Consider the following 20,489-nt stretch of genomic DNA (forward strand, 5'->3'; position numbering starts at 1 on the left):
CAAAATACAAGAGTAAACAAAGTTATAAGAAAACAAAGTAGATCACAAATGGTTTTTTTGACAAGTCCACGCCGCTGGTCGCTCGAGCGCTATTGGTCGGGATTCAGCAGTGGCCGACCGCGTGTTCTGAGTGTTGCGTCATACCCGTAGGTATTATAGTTTTCGAGAAATTTGACTTGTTTCAGTCATGACGTGTTTCTATTGTCCCGGTCTACCCTAAGTATATCAAATTGACAAGTAAAACCATAACGGCTAAGATTGCTTGAGGATTATTAGTAGTTTAAGAGTAAATAATAGCAGCCTAAGGTGTAAAATATACCTAAACTTGGAAGATTCCGTACACAACACGAAATCCATAGAAAATTATTACTTATTTTTTTCTCAATGGCTACGGAATCCTATCTTGGGCGTGTCCGACACGCTCTTGGCCGGTTTTTTAATTAGCTTTATTTAACTTTGGTAAGCTAGTTAAGAAAGGAAGATAACTTACGAAATTTTCCGACTATATGTATACGATGGCGAAACATTATTCACTACAACGGGCCCTACAATACTTTATACTATTCGATGTTATTTTTATTCTTTCCATCTAATGTATTTAAATGTGTATTGAATATGTAAATAAATGTTTCTCTCTCTCTCTGTCTCTCTTAATACGAAGTGCAAAATTCGAACTTCGTTTCTTGCCGTCCCGCGACGCTAATATTATTTAATACGAAGTGAGAGGGACGGTACGACACGAACTTCGACTTTCGAATTTCAAAGTAATTTCATAGAAGTTGGTTATGTACGGGGAACAAGGGATTGTTTTTTACCCAGGGGCCAGGAATCTATTATTAACCAAGCCAAATCCGGTCCGCGAGACCCTCTAATCCGGCCCGCGATAGGGTCCGATTTTATAAAGCTACAAGTAACTAGTAATTCGTTTTTATAAGACCCGCCACTGACGGGTCAGACAGATTGGTCATAATCATAGATAGCCACTCATGAACATAATCAACACCAAGTGCGTTCCTTATGCGTTACTCGTAACTAGGTACCCCCTGAAGACTAAGTCTACTTAACTAATGTATTACCCCATGATCAGCCAAAGTCTTGGCCCGCACGAATTTACATTAAGTGCAGTGTGACCCTTAGTCAAAAAGTTTAAAGACCCTGATCTAACCAAATGTATTTTCGTTTCCGCAGAGAATACTTACCCCAGTAAAAGATGGATGACGTGAGTTTGGACGCCGGCCGCGCCCTCAACATCGACCCAATCCCAAGCCAAGGACTCCATGAACACCGTCAACAGCGTGAGCTTGCCGACGAAAGCGCATCAGGTCGGTTTTGCCAAAAATATATTTCCAACTGTTCATTAATTTTCCAACTTTTTCATAATAATATGGATAAACGATTTTTTTTTAACTGACATTACTTTAGCTCTTGGAGGAAGGCTAGTAGACCCTAGTAGAACTTCCTGGAGCTAACCTGGTGACTGGTGGTTTACCACGCCAGAATATTCCAGTAGGCGGCCTTGTATAAACAATACAGGGTGTCAGGGGTGGGTATTGTCTACCTGTATTTTTCTATTTATGTTATGTCTCTGTACTGCTTTTGGTTATCAATAAAGAATATTTGTATTGTATTGTATTGTATTGTATTGTCCCACGGCTATGCCACATGGAGGGAAAGTATCTTAAACATTGTAGATAGACAATTCTCTGAAAGAAGACTTTATTTTGATTTTAAAAACAATTTGAACTGCATTCGAAGAAATTTGAACAATTCCGTATGAAAAAATCTGTAATTTTTCGGTAGGTACTGATCAAAAGGCTCAATGATAAGAAGTTTTTTTTCGTAATAACATAGCATACTATACTATATTTACTATACTATACTATACTTTATAATATTGTAAATGCGAAAGTGTGTATGTTTGTCCGTCTTTCACGTCGAAACGGAGCGACGGATCGACGTGATTTTTGGCATAGAGATAGTTTACGGGACATAGGCCAATTTTTAGTCCCGGAAAAATGCAGTACACAACATTGTATATATTGTATTTAATGTTTTCATGTGTTTTTTCTGTAATTTTATTTTATTGTGTTATTTTGCTGTATATGTGTGTCTTCTGTGTAAGTGAATAAATGTCTTCTTTCTTTCTTTCTTTCTTTCAGTTCCGGTAAAATAGCGCCCGAATAACGGGCAAAGCCGCGGACAAAATCTAGTCTTAAATAAAGGGAAGACCGTGTAATTTGACATTTAAAATTTCAGGAAAATTAATACAATTGTATTTTTTACCCGACTGCGAAGAAAGAGGGTTACTATTTGGTGGGTTCGAGTCCCGGTTTAAACAGGGTATTTTTCAAAAAAACTTTAAATGTAGTTTAAAAAAAAATGTCTTTACAATCAAAATTATGTCTTCTTTCAGTCAAATTCTCTATCTCCAATAATTAATTACAATTTTCCCTCCATGTGGCATAGCCGTGAGACTCCTTGTATAGATTCTGGCTTTTCTCTCCCCCAAAGCCAACTGAAGCTGCGACAACCCCCGAAACGGACTCCGCACTCGAACAGAGCTACAACGACAAGATCCGAGAGCTGTTGAATGCCAAGCTGACGCACGGGAGCGTCACGAACATGTCGTATGTGCAGCTGAGAGACGGCCACAAGATGCCCGTGCTTGCGCTTGGGACCGCTTTGGTAAGAAAAAGCTTTCCTTTAACTCGAAAATGATAATTTAATAATCACATAGAGACATGTAATTTTAGTAAATCACCTCAAACATTAACCTACTTAACAACGCAATATCCGCAACAGGCTTCGTCACACACACACACACACACACAAACGCACACGCGCACGCACGCACGCACGCACGCACGCACGCACGACCGACCGCCCGCCCGCCCGACCGCCCGCCCGCCCGCACGCACGCACGCACGCACGCCCGCCGGCCCGCCCGCCCGCACGCACGCACGCACGCACGCACGCACGCACGCACGCACGCACACACACACACACACACACACACACACACACATCACGCCTGTCCTGTATCCCAATAGGGTAGGCAGAGCACACGAAACGTTACCGCTTCGAAGCCACTTTTAGCAATTTTAGGTTTTAAGTTTGACAAAAACGGTACAATAGTGACAGGTTGCTAGCTGTCGCCTACGGTATACCTAAACCTATATCCTCCTCTTACGACGTCCACGGAAGAAATGGAGAGGTGTAATTCAACAGGCTTCGTCAACAAAATAAATTGTAGTTCCGCAGCATGCTTCGTCTTAGTCTAACCTAACTTAACCTAAACCCCAAAGCAATCCCCGGACCGATGCAATCCAGACCCAAACGTACCATAAATACTTGCCGCAGAGATTTGCCTTGCGCCATTATTGCTGTCATTTTGTTTGTTTTTTACGGTGTTGCTGTTTAAAGTTTACAAAAAGTAATTCCTTTATCTGTTTAAATTTTTTTATTAAGTACCTACATTAGTTTAACACCTATAGATATGTTGCTGGTAGAACAAGTCAGTAATGCAATGCAGGTCATTTCATTTGTCATCGGTTTCTGAACCCATCTTAGAGTACTTATAATATGTGTGTAGATAAAATATTGTTACATAATTTTCCTTAAAACACTCGTATGATCCTTTTATGAAAACCACACTCGGGTTTAAGGACCTCTATTACGTAACAGTTGCATAAACTACTATTTCAGCTGGACCCACGCCTGGCCAAGCACATTGTGGCTTCGGCCATAGACTTGGGCTTCCGAGCCATAGATACGGCCTTCATCTACGGCACGGAGAAGGAAGTGGGGGAGGGAATACGCGCCAAGATACAGGATGGCACTGTCAAACGGTGAGTTAAAATAAAAAAAAATGATAATCAATTAATCATATCCATACTATATAAATGTGTGTGTCGTGTGTGTGTGTGTGTGTGTGTGTGTGTGTGTGTGTGTGTTTGTCCGTCTTTCACGTCGAAACGGAGCGACGGATTAACGTGATTTTTGGCATAGAGATAGCTTATGGGCCAGAGAGTGACATAGGCTACTTTTCATCCTGGAAAAATGCACAGTTCCCGAGGGAACAGCGCGCGATAACCTAATTCCACGCGGACGAAGTCGTGGGCAAAAGCTAGTAATGTTATAAATGCGACAATACGGTATTTGACTATTTTGTATATGTTTTATAAATTAAAATTACACAATGCCTGTTATCGAATAGAAAAAAATATTTAAGCTACCTTTACAAATAACAAAGATATAAGGTTTGAAATTCAAGATTAGACAGAGAAAGACATACTGGCATGTGACGTCACACGCCAGTACTGCCATACTTGCTGCATAGAGAAAAGCGTTTGAGAAAGAGACAGGTATATAGATTTTTCAAAAAATCACTATAAACCCAATTTTCTGAAATAGAAAAAGTTTATTCTAGTTCAGAATTATTCACCATTTTTGAGAAAAGCTTTATATATAAAGTCTCGGCTGGAATAGCAATTGCTGGCTTCGTATTAGTAAAACGGACTCGCAAGCTCGTCCGTTTAATACTCATACTCAGCCAGCAATTGCCTACTTCCAGGCCACGACAATAATCTACTATTTCTATTCGATAACAGGCATTGTGTAGTTTTAATTTATAAAACATATACAAAATAGTCAAATACCGTATTCTTTCTTTCTTTCAAATACTGACGAACCTTACTCCAGCGAGGAGCTCTTCATCATGTCGAAGCTGTGGAGTACCTTCCACAAGCCGGAGCTGGTGGAGCCGGCGTGCCGCGCCTCGCTCGCCGCCCTCGGCCTGGAATACTTCGACCTTTTCATGATCCACAACCCTATGTCCTTCAAGGTAAGTCTAACAGTCAGAGAGCGTCATTATCACAGTCATAATAGTACATTGTGCATTAAGGGGCGTAAGAAGGATTACCAATGAGTTTATTAGAAGCCCGACGCCTCACATTGGGAGGAAAAATTAAAAATATTTTGTGTCCAAACACTTTACAGCTCGGCAAAAGAGAGGTGATTCAATGAGGGCTATCGCGTATGAATTCGCCGCTAGAGGCGCTAGTGTAGCGTGAGGTCTCCGAAATGACAAATCTCCTAGTTCTTGGGTGAGCTACGCGGGTTTATTTATAATTAGAATAATTTTGTGAATATTTTGCAATACCTATCTGAAATTAATTATGGCAAATATGCGTTCCGGGGCAATGAATGTCTGTGTTTTGAGACAGTTTTGTCTTTCGGAAACCTTTGTCCTCCCTTTTTTCCGAACAAAACGGGGACTTTGCAACACTGTGGCATGCTCGTTATTTTTATGGTACGGTTTTAAGGTGTATTAAATATGATTTCAATCTAAACTTTGTTTTTACGCCCGTAATAACAGACTTTGAAAGCCACACTTAAAAACCTCACGCAACAGTGCGCCATCTAGTGAGACAAAAAACGATAGCCCTCATTCATGATCGAAGTCCTTCACCATCACCACGGCAAAAAAGTTGATCGACCATTTACGCATGTCTCTGTTTCTCCTCTCAACAGGAAGGCAACGACCCCCTTCCGAAGATCGCCAACGTCCTCCAGTTCTCTTCTTACGAATACTTGGACGCCTGGTTCGCCATGGAGGGCCTGGTGTCCAAGGGTCTCGTGAGGAGCGTCGGCGTCAGCAACTTCAACTCGGAACAGGTCGCCAGGGTCGTGGAGAAGGGCCGCTTGAAGCCTGTCGTCGATCAGGTCAGTTTAAAGTTGAATATTTCGCAAACAGATCACTAAATCACTAAAATATATAAACTAAAATAGATAGTGTAGGTATAGATATTTGACGACTTGGAAACGTACATATATTATGCACTTGACTGTACCCCTAAATAATCTAGTTAGTCCGTCTCGGTTAGATTATTATGCGTATTTTTTCGTTTGTCAAAAAAAAGATGTAGCCAGTGACGTCACGCCGTGCTAAACTTTAACGCGCTTCATCTTTGACAATGATTCAATTTGTAGCATTCGAACATGGCATGTAGACGATATCTAATTTTTGTATTTCTGCTCTTTGCTTAGTTGAAGTATAATTTTGATAGTGTTTTATGCGGCGATTAACCTTAACAGTGAACAGTGATCACAAATTCTATATTGCTCTCGTGTCTGACATTTTTTAATGCGCAAGTGGTCTCCGCGTGGTTTCTGGAATTTTGCTATCAAGTTGCAAAAACTACAATCACCGTACAACATGCATAAGAAGAATATATTTATCTTTAATTTAACTGACATTGGCCCAAGCCTTATGGCCGCCATTAAGAGGAATAAATCGAAAAATCGTCTTAGCAAACCCTAATGGTTTTAAAAGACCTATCCACGATACCCCACACTGTAGGGTTGGATGAGAGAAAAAAAAAACCCCACTTTACGTCTATGGAAGGTACCATAATTTTTTTTTTTTTTTTTTTATTGTTCCATTTTGTCGGCATAGTTTACATATATAAGTGCAAAATTACAGCTTTCTAGCATTGATAGTCCCTTAGCAAAGCCGCGGACGGACAGACAGACAGACATGGCGAAACTATAAGGGTTCCGTTTTTGCCATTTTGGCTCCGGAGCCCTAAAAACGAAGTATAGAACCTTTCACGACTTTTCCGCAGGTGGAATGCCACCCGTACATGAGCCAGCAGCGTCTCTCTGAGTTCTGCGACGCGCGCGACGTGCGTCTCAGCTGCTTCGGCACCCTGGGCTCCAAGGGGACCCCGGCCGAGCTGAAGGCGTCCCAGGCTGCCGCCATCGATGACCCCCTGGTGCAGGTCATGGCTGCGGGGCTGGGGATCACACCAGCACAGCTTCTCATCAGGTCAGTAGACTCGGGCCAGCAGAAACCGCGGAAATTTTAAAAAACCGGCCAAGAGCGTGTCCAACACGGCCGAAATAGGGTTCCGTAGCATTACGATAAAATTAAGTAATATTTTTCTAAGTATTTCGTATTTTGTACGGAATATTTCAAGTTTAGGTATATTTTATACCTTAGGCTGCTGTTTACTCTTAAACTACTAATAATTTCTCAAGAAAACTTAGCCGTTATAGTTTTCCTTGTAAGTTTGATATACTTACTACCATCCTGATTTTTATCAAATTTTTTCCACCACCGCGGTTTAGATTGTAGAGGGGGGAGGACGCTCGATTTTAATGGCAATTTCCACTTTAAAGTTGAATATTTTGCAAACAATAACTGAATCTAAAATCGCTTTAACAACAACCCCTGGTTTTAAAACTTTGTTTTAAAAGACCTATCCAACGATACCCACACTACAACAAGGTAGGATGAGAAAAAAAAATCACCCACACTTTACGTCTATGGGAGGTAATCTAAAAAAAAAATTGTTTTATTTTTTATTGATATGGGTTCCGTTTTTGCCATTTTGGCTACGGAACCCTAAAAAATGAGGCTGACAGCTGCTGTACACTGATTAAACGATGTTGATACTTAGAAATTATTTACATTTTCCAGATATTATATTATACTCGGGACTCTTCAAGCTGCATCAAAATTCATGTAGTAATGTGTGATATTTGATGATGCACTTTGGAGTCCCTTGGTCAATTTTATGATGATGATGATGACCAGTTATCGACTCCACGCAATAATGCGTTGAGAATGTTGGGGATATGGGGGTACGTGAGAGAGATGAGCTGGTACTATGGCGATAACGCCGTGAGATGGAGATAAGCTGAAAGTCCTTTCTATGAGGATTGAGCTGCATAGTCACTTCACTGTTAACTTGTCGCTTGGACCGACCGGTGTGATAGCGAGCAAGCGAAATCCTGCTACTGCTAATCCTGCTGCTAATCCTGCCGTGAAGCAGCAGTGCTTGCATTGTTGTGTTTCGGTGTGGAGAGTAAGACAGCCGGTGAAATTACTGGCACTTGAGGTATCCCATCTAAAGCCTCTAGGTTGGCAACGCATCTGCAGTAGTTACCCCTGGTGTTGCAGATGTTTATGGGCGGTGGTGATCTCTTACCATCAGGAGGGTGACACTCATTCCCGGCCCGGATAATACCGGGATGGAAATACCGACCCTGTTTTTCGTGTACACGCCCATAGAAGCTCACGTCAGTTTCTAAGGGCGTATACACAAAAAACAGGGTCGGTATTTCCATGTCGGTATTATCCGGGCCGGGAAGGAGTGTCACCCCCATCAGGAGACTCACTTGCTCGTTTGCCATCCAGTCGGATAAAAAAAAAAGCGAGCGCAAAGCGTATGCACTGTCATACGTCTTCCCGTGACGGCAAAACACAGATAGTTCAGAAATCAATCTCCATACAAGTGCGCTCGAGCAACGCACACATAGACACTGCTCACGGACACGATCTCTCGGACCGGTTGGGACCAGTGCGAGCGCGAGTGCCATCCGCTTTACACACGCGTCTGTGAACTTTTTTGTGCAATAATGGACCAACAAAAAAAGTTATTATAACTGTTCAGTGGACGGTTGTTTAAATTAAATAATCGTGAATTTCGCCAATAACGAAATCGTCGCAAGATATTTTCTGTGACAAATTTATAATATAACAATGACATTAAAATAAAATATTTCTGTTATTAATTTATATTTCTTTTCTTCACGTTTCATTCTCAACAATAAATCAACCAACTAGACACGAGTGCCACTACCACGATAGTTTTTTGGTGCATAAGCCATAGTTGACAACCTTAGAGCGACCGCCGAGCGTAGGTATGAAAAGTGAAGTACATACAGGACAGATTGACTTCTGAACTATTTGTTTTGTGGCATTAATTAGATGACACACACACAAAACGTGCACGCGCACACACACATACACGTGTGGGCACACGCGTGCACCTGTAAATAACCGTTCACGCTTGTAATCCTACTAATATTATAAATGCGAAAGTTTATGAGTATGTTGTTGTTGTTGTTGTTGTTGTAACTCTTTATTGTACATAAAACATATGAAAATTACAATTAACAAGAGAAAGAGATGTACAAAGGCGAACTTATCCCTTAAAGGGATCTCTTCCAGTTAACCTTTGAACGTTTATTACTCCTCCACGCTGAAACGGTTGGACGGATTTGGATAAAATTTGGTATGTACTATGTAGATAGCTGGAAATCTGGAATAAAACATAGGCTACTTTTTTAGGGTTCCGTAGCCAAAATGGCAAAAACGGAACCCTTATAGTTTCGCCATGTCTGTCTATCTGTCTATCTGTCCGTCCGCGGCTTTGCTCAGGGAAAGCTAGAAAGCTGTAATTTTTCACGAATATATATATATGTAAATTTTTTTAGGGTACCTCCCATCGATGTAAGGTGGGGGTGATTTTTTTTTCTCATCCAACCCTATAGTGTGGGGTACCGTTGGATAGGCCTTTTACAACCATTAGGGGTTAGCTATGACGATTTTTCGATTCAGTGATTTGTTTGCGAAATATTCAACTTTAAAGTGCAAATTTTCATTTAAATCGAGCGTCCCCCCCGTCTAAAATCTAAACCGGTGGGTGGAAATTTTTAAAAAAAATTCTGGATGGTAGTAAGTATATCAAACTTTAAGAAAAACTATAACGGCTAAGCTTGCTTGAGAATTATTAGTAGTTTATGAGTAAATAGCAGCCTAAGGTAGAAAATATACCTAAACTATGGATGATTCCGTATAAAATACGAAATCCTTAGAAAAATATTACTTTTTTTTTAATGGCTACGGAACCCTATTTCGGGCGTGTCGGACACGCTTTTGGCCGGTGTTTATTCCGATATTCCCACGGGATAGGGATAAAAACTTGAAATAACAACCGCTGGGCTTAGAGTCATGAAATTTGACACGATTGTTTTTAATGAACGTCAATGAAAATCACGATTAAATTTTCGGGAATTCAGAGAATTTCAATTCAGCTGCTGAATCTAATGATTTACGTGTGCGAAGCTGCGGATAAACACTTGTACCAGATAGATTTATTTTCCAGGTACCAGATAGAGTGCGGCCACAACGTGGTGGTGAAGGCGTCGTCGGCCGCCCACCAGTGGGACGTGCTGCGCGCGCTGGGCGCCTCGCTCGCGCCCGCGCAGGTCGCCGCGCTGCACGCGCTCAACGGGAACAAGCGCGCGTTCACCTTCAAGGGGTGAGTTACGAGTCCGAGCACGCCGAGGGTTTCAATGAGCTCGTGTTTGAATATAAGGAATATGCATGGAACTCAATTTTACTTTTAAATAATTTCTCGAAAATAAAACGCATGACGTAAATCATCAATCATCATCCCAGCCTATATACGTCCCACTGCTGGGCACAGGCCTCCTCTTAGAACAAGAGGGCTTGGGCCATAGTTCCCACGCGGGCCCAGTCATCTCAGTCAAATCATCAATATCTGTTGAAAATAAGCAAGATATGAGCGATTGAGGTTTGCATGCCATCTCTTTGTAGAAAAATTGATATGAACTCTCTATGGCCGTACTTATAAAAAAAAACAAGTCAAAATAGCTCAACAAGGCAGATGTTCAAAGTCAAAGTCAAAGTCAAAATATCTTTATTCAATTTAGGCTACAACAAGCACTTATGAATGTCAAAAAAATCTACCACCGGTTCGGAAAAACCTCTGCTGAGAAGAATCCGGCAAGAAACTCAACGAGGTATATATATATTTTTTTTAAAACAGATTTACAATATTATTAAATGACATGTATACATCACAAGTATTTAACACAACTTTATTTTTAACACAGTAGGTTCGCTATTTGAAGGGATCGCTAATGCGGATCGGAATTATTTCCAAATATCCCTGTCCATGATATAATCATTAACTTTATAATACGCCTTTGATATTAATGTCTTCTTGACAATAGATCTGAATTTTGTATCCGTTTCATTTATAATATTTTTTGGAATGTTGTTCATCCAGCCACGGCTTAGCCGCGGCCTTTTTTAATCTGTTCAGCGGGTTAAGCGTGAAGCGGTAAAATACAGAAAGACATTCGCATTTATAATATTAGAAAGCATTTCTTTTTTTTTCAGGATGGGAGACACCCACAGAAATTATCCTTTCAAGATACCTTTTTAAAGGCCCGCAAATAACTACATTTATTTCCCATTTACCTATCAAAAATTATTTTCTTCTACCATCTGATAGGTCAAAATAATAATAAAAATACATGTTGTGTGTATATCGTTTTGCGAATTACTTTATATTGTGTACATTTTTTAATGTCATAGTTGATAAAGTACAATAATGTATAATGTTCTCACTAGAGTAAAAATTATTTTTTCTCTGCTCGAGTTTATCATCCAATTAATTACTCTTTATTAAGAATGCCAATGGTAAATTTAAATACATTTTGATAGCGTACTTTGAAGGAAACTGAAAGTTTTATTATATATATGTCATAAATAACACGCAATATATACTTTCATGGTAAACATCTCAGGGAAATAATGTAACTTTTGCATTTTAATGTATTTTGACTTTTTTCATTTTGACATTTCATTTATATTTTTTTGTGTGTGTACTTAATTTTGATACGATTGTATTCCTTTTTTTTCTTATGACGTTAATAAAATTGTTTTTGTGTATTTGATGATTGTGTATTACTTTTTCTCGTGAAATTGTTTTTGGATTTTGTGTACTGGTATACTTATGATGATAATAATAAAATTGTTTTTGTGTATTTGAACGTTGTGTATTACTTTATTCTCGTGATATTGGTTTTGAATTTTGTGTATTAATTTGAATAAAAGACATTTCGAAATAACACTCGTTTTATTTGCTTCATAAAAAATTGTGAATAATCAATATCTTAATTTTACTAACTATACTAGGTACTACTTAATTGTTAAAATGTATACAAATATTAAATCCAAACAACATTTCTTCCTCAGTTTCTAGATTTCATGAGATTGATTAACACCTTTAAATTAACATTCATCCTACAAACATAAAAAAAATGTTTAGAAAATTAATATCGTTAATTAAAATTCACAAACGTTTATTTGATTGAAAATCCGTGGGAAGATGGCTTGACAGTTGAAGGTGGTTTTCCTGAAAAAAAAAACAAATTTAAATTAAAAAAAAAGTAAAAATTTGCAACCACTGATTTTTTCTTATATTTTCTGTAATTTACAGAAAATGCGGCGGGCACCCTGGCCGAATAGCCGAATAGTCGGCTAAAGTATTCGGCTACCTCAAACTGCGCCAGCAGTATGGGCGCTTCTTATAAAAATTTGTCTTACTAATATACAATTTTACTCATAAATCTGATGAAAAACATTGTATGTCGCACAGGCGCGGTACTGGAATTACTAACATCGACTCAAAGCTCAGTCTTCGACTTCTGGCTTCAAATAGACTCTCGTTTGTAATTCCGTATTTAGTGCCCTTAATACACAATGTACTATTACTTACTTGGACTCATCCGCGTTGGATTTCTTACAATCTTCTTGAACACAGGCAAACTCTTAAATGGTATTTTAGTTTTCTCAGCATTTTTCCCTAATTTCGTATCAGTTTTTCCCAAATTATCATTAAAACTGCCAATTTTCAATTTATTTTTCATCATTGGTATCCTTGTCTTCAGTTTTTCGGCAACTTTCGCTTGATTCTCTTTGATTTTTTGTATGTTTGGATTTCCTGTGTGAATGTTAGTTTTTAGAATATTAGATTTAGTTATTTCAGGTACAGTTTTAGCATTTATATTTCTTGGTTTTTCAGCTTTATCCTTGTTTTGGTTTTTAATGTTATTTATTGAAAGTTTTGGAACTACTTTATTGTTACCTACTTTTTCAAATCTGTCATTAGCTTTCGAAGTTGTAGCTTCATTTTTATTGTCATTCGCGTTGCTTACTTTAGAAACAATAGTTTTAGATTTTTCTACAACTTTGGTAGCTTTTTTCTTATTTATATCATTTTTTGCAGTCTTAGTAGCCTCTGAAGAGGGTTCAGTAATTTTATTGCCTTCTTTGCTTTTCTTTACATTCTGTGTATTATTTTCCACTGTTTTTGTATTTTGATTGCTTTTATTTTCAGTATTTTTTGTATTCGTAACTTTATTCCTCATTCCATCTCTTAGCAATTCTTTGTTTTTGTCACTGCTTTTACTGGGTTTATCAGTACTTTGCTTAGTCTTAACACTTTTGTCAGTAATTTCATTAGTTTCATTTTGCTTTGTAACTTTAGTGTCTACACTTTTCTTATGAACAATTACCTTATCTTTAGTTATAGCTTTTGGTTGCTTCTCCTTTTCATTGTCTTTTTGAACCTTTTTTTCATCAATAGCTTTATTTTTTGCGGCAACTTCGGGTTTGGTTTTTTCATATTTATTCGAGTCTTTTTCAGTTATATTCTTATTTTTTGAATTGCCACTGCTCATTGTATCCGTTAAGTTTTTTGAAGTAACTTCATTTTTATTGTTATTTACTTTCTTATTTGAGACTTCAGAACTCCCTGTTTTAACATTACCTTTTTCATTTTCACTTTTAGAGCTAACAACACTTTTACTATCTACCCCCTTTCTGCTTTTTTTGGAACTAGCCACACTGCCTTCTGTGCCTTGTTCTTTGGCACTTGCAAGATGATTACCAGCATTCGCATCGGCTTTCTTCCCAGAAGCTTTGGAAGAAGCTACACTACCAACCTCACGTATTTCTTTAGCCTCATTTTTAGAAGTAACAACATCTGTCTCTATTTCTTTTGGTTTTACATTATTGTTATCACCTCCGACTTTTTTCGCTGCATTTTTTGCAGTAGCCTCAGTACGTTTATTTATATTCTTTGAATCAGAACTTTTAGTAGCTTCCACCATTTTGTTGTTTTTTGAGTTAACATCTGTATCCCTCGCGCTTTTGGAAATAGCTTTACTATCTTTCTTTCGGGTATTACTTTTTGAACTAACACTGGGTACTTCACTTGCCTCCTTGTCATTTTCAGTTACTATTTCTGCAGGTTTAACTCCATTTTTCTCTTCAGTTCTTATTTTTTTAGCATTACCTGTTGCATCACTTTCAATAGCTCTTTTTACAGCTTTCCGGTTTTCTGTCACATTGACATCATTACCAGTTTTTGTTGCATCATCATGTGCCACTTTTTCATTGCTTTTACTAGATTTTGAAACATTTTCATCATCAAGTACTTCTTTACCTTTATTATTGACACTGGCAACTTTTTTAGCCTTCTTGGGTAAAGTTTTCGGTGGTGCCATAGTCGTCTTGCGATTTTGTGATTTATTTTCTTTGTCTTTAGGCAGTTTTTGGGGTGACATTTGGACGTTTTGGTCGCATTTCGACGGTACTTCTAGCTCCTGGTCGATTGTGGTGCGGCGTTCGTGTAGACGACCTGAAACAAATTGGGCGTTCAACTATTACTTACGTAACGCAATTTATGAGGATTTTTGAAATCCTCGTTTTCCCATTATCGTATAAAAAAAACGCAATCCCAATACAACTCCTCGCCTTCCCGCCCCAAAAACAAACCTGACCTCTTCCACTTTGAATATGAAACCACCGTGAGACTCACTCATATTCAACGAAATCAACCCGGATAACTTGCGTCTTAAATCGAGTATAGCTCGGCATGTTTCGGGCTAATTCGTAGCAGAGCGGTGGCGTGCAGTGCCATACTACTATAGAGATGGATATCCAAATACCTAAAGCTTCCCCAAAATGCAGCAAATATCTGACCTCTTCCACCTCTACTGTCCCCCCACTCACCAGCAGTCTCAGGGTCGGACTCGAAGGTGTCCTGAAGGTCCTTGGCCGGTCCTTGGGCCTCCAAGCAGATGTCGAATATCTTGGACAGCACGAGGGTACGCTCTGACGTCTCCAACGATGGATCTTTAAACTGCTTGTAGAGCTTGCCGATTGCATGTATGTAGTGTTTGGCTGAAATACAAAAAGTAATATTGAATCAGTGTTTTGTGTTGTATATTTAACTCTTATCTATACAGGATGTTTGGCAGATGGATGAACAAACGTGTATACATAGGAGATAGAAGGGGTCATATGCAAAGTGGTCGAAATTTTCAGAAAATTTTCTTTGTTTAAAGATTTTAAATCATGAAAACGGAGTATTTGAAAAAAAAAATAAAAAAAAACTGGCCCCTTGTGAATTTATTTATGCTCGACCACGTGGCATATGGCCCCATCTGTCGCCTATATGCGTATGTCCGTCCCTGTGCCAAACATCCTGTATATATAAAAAGTGAAGACTGACTCACTGACCCATCAACGCCTAAACCTTTGGACCTAGAAAGCTGTTTTTTTTTTCATGTGTTGATTTTAAGAATGATTTTTCAATATTCAATCATTAAGGGGGCGAAAGGGGGCTGAAAGTTTGTATTAAAGTCCGTCATTTCGAGGATAGACGCATAATCTTTTGTTTTTAAACTAACAATTTATAGATAAAGGAATACATATTTTAACGAACTAAAATAATTTCCTTGCTCACCCGCGACCTTACGATAGCTAAGCTTATGCAAAATATGCGTGTTCATGCAGTTCCTCCACCTCCACACTGTAAGAACACACACAAATCACACAAACCCATCTATCAGCTACAACTCAGAGACTGTGTGTGTGAGAGGGTTGTTAGAGTCTAACAACTGGTAGCATGGTGTACGGTTGTGTCACTCTGAAGATGAGCTCTGGTTGAGTTCGAAACGCGTCAGTGTAGTGTGGTGGTGGTGATAGATGGGTTTGTGTGATCTGTGTGTGCTCTTACAGTGTGGAGGTGGAGGAACTGCATGAACACGCATATTTTGCATAAGCCTAGCTATCGTAAGGTCGCGGGTGAGCAAGGAAATTATTTTAGTTCATTGATATGCACCTCCGCAAAGTAACGCCTGATTCAATAAATTATATAAATTTGTATGAATTATGATTAGGTTGATTTTTGAATTTGAAAATTGCACCATCTGCCTAAAACAACGTCTGGTTCCATATTAACATATAATCCTCCAAATAATCAATCATAGAAGGTAAGTTTACGTCAAACCTAACGCGAGCGAAAGCGCGGGCAAAAACAGTTGAATCCGAAACGCGTCCGAGTAGTGTGTTGGTGGTGATAGATGGGTTTGTGTGATTTGTGTGTGTTCAAAAACATGTAAAAACACACTAAAACACACTATTGTAAATTAAGTCTACACTTCGGGCACGATCAAATCAAATCAAATCATTTATTTTTGCTAAAACATACACAAAGTTGGTACAAACGACATGTAAGTAGAAGAGTTACATGTATGTATGTTCCGCCAACAACATGGCATGCAAAACTTACTAACACTAAATTATACCACTATTTTACGTTTACATATAACATTCAGTATTTATAACAAATCGTGTCGTATATGTCGGCGGCCGATCGTAAAATCCGCCAGATCACGAAATTCCTAGGCATATCGTGAAATGCCGCCATTTCATGAATTGGCTAAGGGACATCCGCCATATCGTTCAAAACTCACCGTTTAACGATTTGCCTAGTGACGTTTAGGCAGATCATGAAATTCCTAGGCATATCATGAAACGCCGCCATTTCATGATTTGGCCAGTTTAGGCAGATCATGAAATTCCTAGTCATATCATGAAACGCCGCCATATCGGTTCTGGCACTTCGCCGGCCGCTGCCGCGGCACGCTCGCTTCGCTCGCTCGGCTCGTGCGTCGTGATCACAATTAATACTAACCACTCCTCGCTTCGCTCGTCGTAGTGAATACTTTATTTATCAACAAAATACTAACCTCTAAAATACGGGCAGACGTCCATGGTTTTTTCACATTGTGCACAGAATTTGTTTGATTCACATAAAAAGAACGGAGCTGATGTTGAAAAGCTTCTTTTGCACTTCTATTTCGAATTCAATCACTAGTTTCGGTTTATAGATCATTTTGTTGCGACGCCGACATTTTTCACGCGCTAAACAAACACGGCGGTCAGCTGGTCGCGGCCGCCATTGCATACGCAGCGCCACCAGTGGCCAAAAAAGAAACTATTTTACGATGTGCCCGGTATAGAGCTAGGAATATCGACGAATGCGTTGCTCTAATCGATCTGCCGTATTATTTCTCAGGCACATCGTGATATGCCTGGCCAACGTTTAGGCATATCATGAAATGGCGGCGTTTCACGATATGCCTAGGAATTTCGTGATTTGGCGGATTTTACGATCGGCCGCCGACATATACAAAAATGTAATTCCGCACATGAATTTCGAAAAACTCAGAGGTGCAAGCCGGGGTTTGAACCCACGACCCTCTACTTGAGAGGCGATAGGTCAAACCACTAGGCCACCACGGCTTTACATTTTGAAATTTACCACGAGCTTTGCGGTGAAGGAAAACATCGTGAGGAAACCTGCACAAACCTGCGAAGCAATTCAATGGTGCGTGTGAAGTTCCCAATCCGCACTGTTCTAAGAGGAGGCCTGTGCCCAGCAGTGGGACGCACTTAAAACACATAATACGCTTGTCGATACACGCCTTAGTATGATGAGTGATTAAGATTACAGTGTGGAGAAGGGGGAACTGCATGAACACACATTTCTTGCATAAACGCAGCTATCAAAACTCACGCATATATTCCACCTCGAACTTCATGCGGTGACAGAAAGGCACCACGGGCGACCACATGTTCTCTAGGGTCCACTCCACCGTCAGCAGCTCCAGGCAATTCACGCGGTAGCCGCCTTCGGGCTGGGAAACAATATTTTTTGCTATTCAAGTGAATTTATTAAAAAGTGGGTGTTGCTCGCGGCTTCGCCCCGTTCCAGTTTTATTATTTATTTACAAACCTATAAAATAACGCCTAAACTATTCGATCGGGTACAATTGAAATTCCGGGATTTTATAGAATTCCCCTGGGAATTCCAAAAATGTATATCATGGTCTTCATTGAGGTTGTGTTAAGAACGACTGTCCAAAATTTTAAGACTAAACCCAGCGATTGTTATTTCGAGATTTTATCCCTATCTCGTGGGAATATCGGGATAAAAAGTAGCCTATGTGTTATTCCAGATGTCCAGCTATCTATGTACCTAATTTCATCCAAATCCGTCCAGCCATTTTAACAAACACACACACACACGCACGCACGCACACGCACGCAACAGACTGCCTGATCAAGTAATGTTACTCACCATGGCCTCCATCTTGAGTCTGTCGGCATATTTCTCCGCCAGCTCCAACAAGGTCGTGCGGCGCGATCGAAACGCCGTCGCATAACTCTGTAGCACCTGCGAATTAAGTATAGGACAAAATTTAAATTTTACCATACTTCCATCCAATTATAGTCTCGCCCTCATCTCTTTCAATTATGTTCTTTTTTTTAACCATTTATACTCATATCCATATTGTATATTGTTCGACATGATTTTGATGTAAATTGCATTCGTAATCCGCCCACTGCTCATCTCCCAGGATAACAGGATCGAAGGATTTTGGGCACAAATTTGTGCCTCTGGGAGAGGACAGGTCCACAAATAGTAAGGACATCACTTGCCTGCAGAGCCAGGTTAGGCCGGTTCAGCTTGGCCAGGACGCTTTGAGACAGCTCCTTCTGGTGGGCTGGCTTCGTGAGGCTCACTTGGAGGCTCCGGAAGCGGGTCGGCGCGAATTTGCGGTGCTGGAAGTTGGATTATCTTGTAAATAAATACTGCAATAAATCCAAGGAAGGAATCCAATACTAGTAGAATGTTTCTTAACTGCGGGTCTCGATCTAAAATTCTGGTTCTTGCTGCTTATTTTTTTTATGTAATAGCAGACAAACCAGCAGAAGGTTCACCTGCTGTTAAGTGAATTGATTACCAGTATATAAAATATTCGTTACGAGGGCAGAACTAGTTTAAGTGTACTAACCGGTTTGTGGGCGTAGAAAGTGATGGTGAAGGAGACGAGGTCTATCTTGCACTCCGCAGCCACCTCCAGCCACGTACCATCTTCAGACACGGGCCGCCTGCAACCGATATATCCATCATCATTATCATTATCCCAGCTCATACTTACTTTTAGTAAAAGGGTAAACAATCTTGACAAGTCTCTTTATTGAACAATGTTTTTAAAAAACTAGTAACTATTACTTATGATACCAAAAGCATGTATATGATCATATGTCTTTGCTAATTGTTACATATTTGCTGTGACTTATTTGCCAAAAGATATAAATCTTTATTTCAACAAACATAATATAGTATAAAAAGAAACTATAACAATTACATAGATTAAAAAATGTTTTTCAATAAAAAGACACATCAAGATAGCTTAACTTCTTTCTATCTAATGCTAAAAAAAACAAACTCAATTTCAATAACTGGCCAAGTGGCCACCTTAAACTAAAAAAAAAACTATTCATAGGTGACCAGTTCTATTTATAGGTGACTTGACACCATATACCAAAAAAAAAATTAACTGTTGTGTTGACCAGAATTCATTTTTAGTGAAAGGTGGCCAGTAGGTAATTGAAGATTTATCTTTCATACTATTTCATGGTTACCTGACTTCAGGAGCTGCTGCCAGGACATTAACCTCCGACTGCATGATCGTAAGCATGGCCAGTTCCAGGGTCATGCTAGCACAGTCGCTCAGCCGAGCCTCCTCGCGTTTCAGCTGCATCGGGAACGGACCGACAGTCACCTTGTAAGGATTGGAGTCTTCATCGGAGCTGAAATGAGATAAAAAAGGTTTAATAGAAGACATCTGGGTTCTGCAGAACTCCATTTTTTGAAGAGAAATGCAGCATACAATCTTATATACCAAAATAAGTTATTGCAAATAAAAATATTTTAAATACAAGCTTTTTTCTAAACTGTATTTGCATTGTCATCTGACCAAACTACATTTCTGTACCAAATTTCAAGTCTATGAAATTAACCATTGAGGAGTTTTGTCCGGCTGGACCATGACGATGTGTAAATTTCAAAATCCTGCTGGCATTACACAACATGTTGTAGCTGTGTGTGTAATCATTCATTTCAACTCTCATAGCACTACCTATATGTACCTGTAACCCAATCAGTAATAGAGGTGCTTTGGTTTTTTAGTGTAAGCCTCTTTTATGATATAAATAAATTAATAAGCAAACATACTATATAAATATAACACCTCAATTAATTGTTTCAACTTCAACTTTTTTGTTTTTGGCAACCGGTCGCTTTAAAACCGCAAAAGTAATCTCTCTCCTGGCGAATGTTATGCCTGGACCTACATTGTGGATGCGCAAAGTAATTGTTATAGTTCACCAACATTTACTTTGTATGTCTACAAGCTTCCTGTAAACTGCTAGACGATAAAATTAAATAAACAGTATTTGTTTTACCTCACGACATCTTCCGAAGAATTGCATTTTTTTTTGTGCTGAGCTTCTTGTATCCGCTTCTCGTAGTACGCAATATCTGCTAGAAGCTTCTCCTTATACGCTAAAGACACAGATTTCTTGCCTTTTCCAAACATTTTCTTATTTATTTTAATTCGCAAGCAGCAAAACACGAAACACTCGATTCAAAATAACAGATTGTTTTTTTTTCTATGAG

At 39.2% G+C, this 20,489-nt stretch overlaps 2 protein-coding genes across 2 annotated transcripts; one reads left to right on the forward strand and one right to left on the reverse strand.

Annotated features, from left to right (window-relative positions):
• The first annotated feature begins 1,267 nt into the window (after nucleotides 1–1,267).
• LOC141442776 (1,5-anhydro-D-fructose reductase-like) lies at nucleotides 1,268–11,733 on the forward strand. Its single transcript, XM_074107890.1, has 8 exons — nucleotides 1,268–1,322; nucleotides 2,512–2,685; nucleotides 3,706–3,848; nucleotides 4,702–4,843; nucleotides 5,533–5,724; nucleotides 6,627–6,829; nucleotides 9,957–10,112; nucleotides 11,000–11,733. The coding sequence occupies exons 1-8, from the start codon at nucleotides 1,278–1,280 to the stop codon at nucleotides 11,043–11,045; spliced, it is 1,101 nt and encodes a 366-aa protein (XP_073963991.1). The 5' UTR covers nucleotides 1,268–1,277; the 3' UTR covers nucleotides 11,046–11,733.
• LOC141442725 (uncharacterized) lies at nucleotides 11,729–20,462 on the reverse strand. The gene is made up of 9 exons (XM_074107800.1): nucleotides 20,276–20,462; nucleotides 19,454–19,621; nucleotides 18,820–18,916; nucleotides 18,464–18,586; nucleotides 18,102–18,197; nucleotides 17,538–17,658; nucleotides 14,684–14,854; nucleotides 12,384–14,309; nucleotides 11,729–12,020 (listed from the first exon to the last, which is right to left on the reverse strand). The coding sequence occupies exons 1-9, from the start codon at nucleotides 20,407–20,409 to the stop codon at nucleotides 11,968–11,970; spliced, it is 2,889 nt and encodes a 962-aa protein (XP_073963901.1). The 5' UTR covers nucleotides 20,410–20,462; the 3' UTR covers nucleotides 11,729–11,967.
• Between the last annotated feature and the right edge of the window lie 27 nt (nucleotides 20,463–20,489).

The sequence above is a fragment of the Choristoneura fumiferana genome, chromosome 26 (assembly GCF_025370935.1).
Source record: "Choristoneura fumiferana chromosome 26, NRCan_CFum_1, whole genome shotgun sequence".
NCBI classification, from domain to species: Eukaryota; Metazoa; Arthropoda; class Insecta; order Lepidoptera; family Tortricidae; genus Choristoneura; species Choristoneura fumiferana.

Excerpts from the sequence above, each read along its gene's own strand:
- LOC141442776 (XM_074107890.1), top strand. The coding sequence starts at position 1,278 with ATGAACACCGTCAACAGCGTGAGCTTGCCGACGAAAGCGCATCAG. Across the intron at positions 3,849-4,701 it reads CAGGATGGCACTGTCAAACG|CGAGGAGCTCTTCATCATGT; the intron begins GTGAGTTAAAAT and ends ACCTTACTCCAG. Across the intron at positions 4,844-5,532 it reads ACAACCCTATGTCCTTCAAG|GAAGGCAACGACCCCCTTCC; the intron begins GTAAGTCTAACA and ends TCCTCTCAACAG.
- LOC141442725 (XM_074107800.1), bottom strand. The coding sequence starts at position 20,409 with ATGTTTGGAAAAGGCAAGAAATCTGTGTCTTTAGCGTATAAGGAGAAG. Across the intron at positions 19,622-20,275 it reads TCTTCGGAAGATGTCGTGAG|CTCCGATGAAGACTCCAATC; the intron begins GTAAAACAAATA and ends ATCTCATTTCAG. Across the intron at positions 14,855-17,537 it reads GTTCGAGGTGGAATATATGC|CCAAACACTACATACATGCA; the intron begins GTGAGTTTTGAT and ends TTTGTATTTCAG.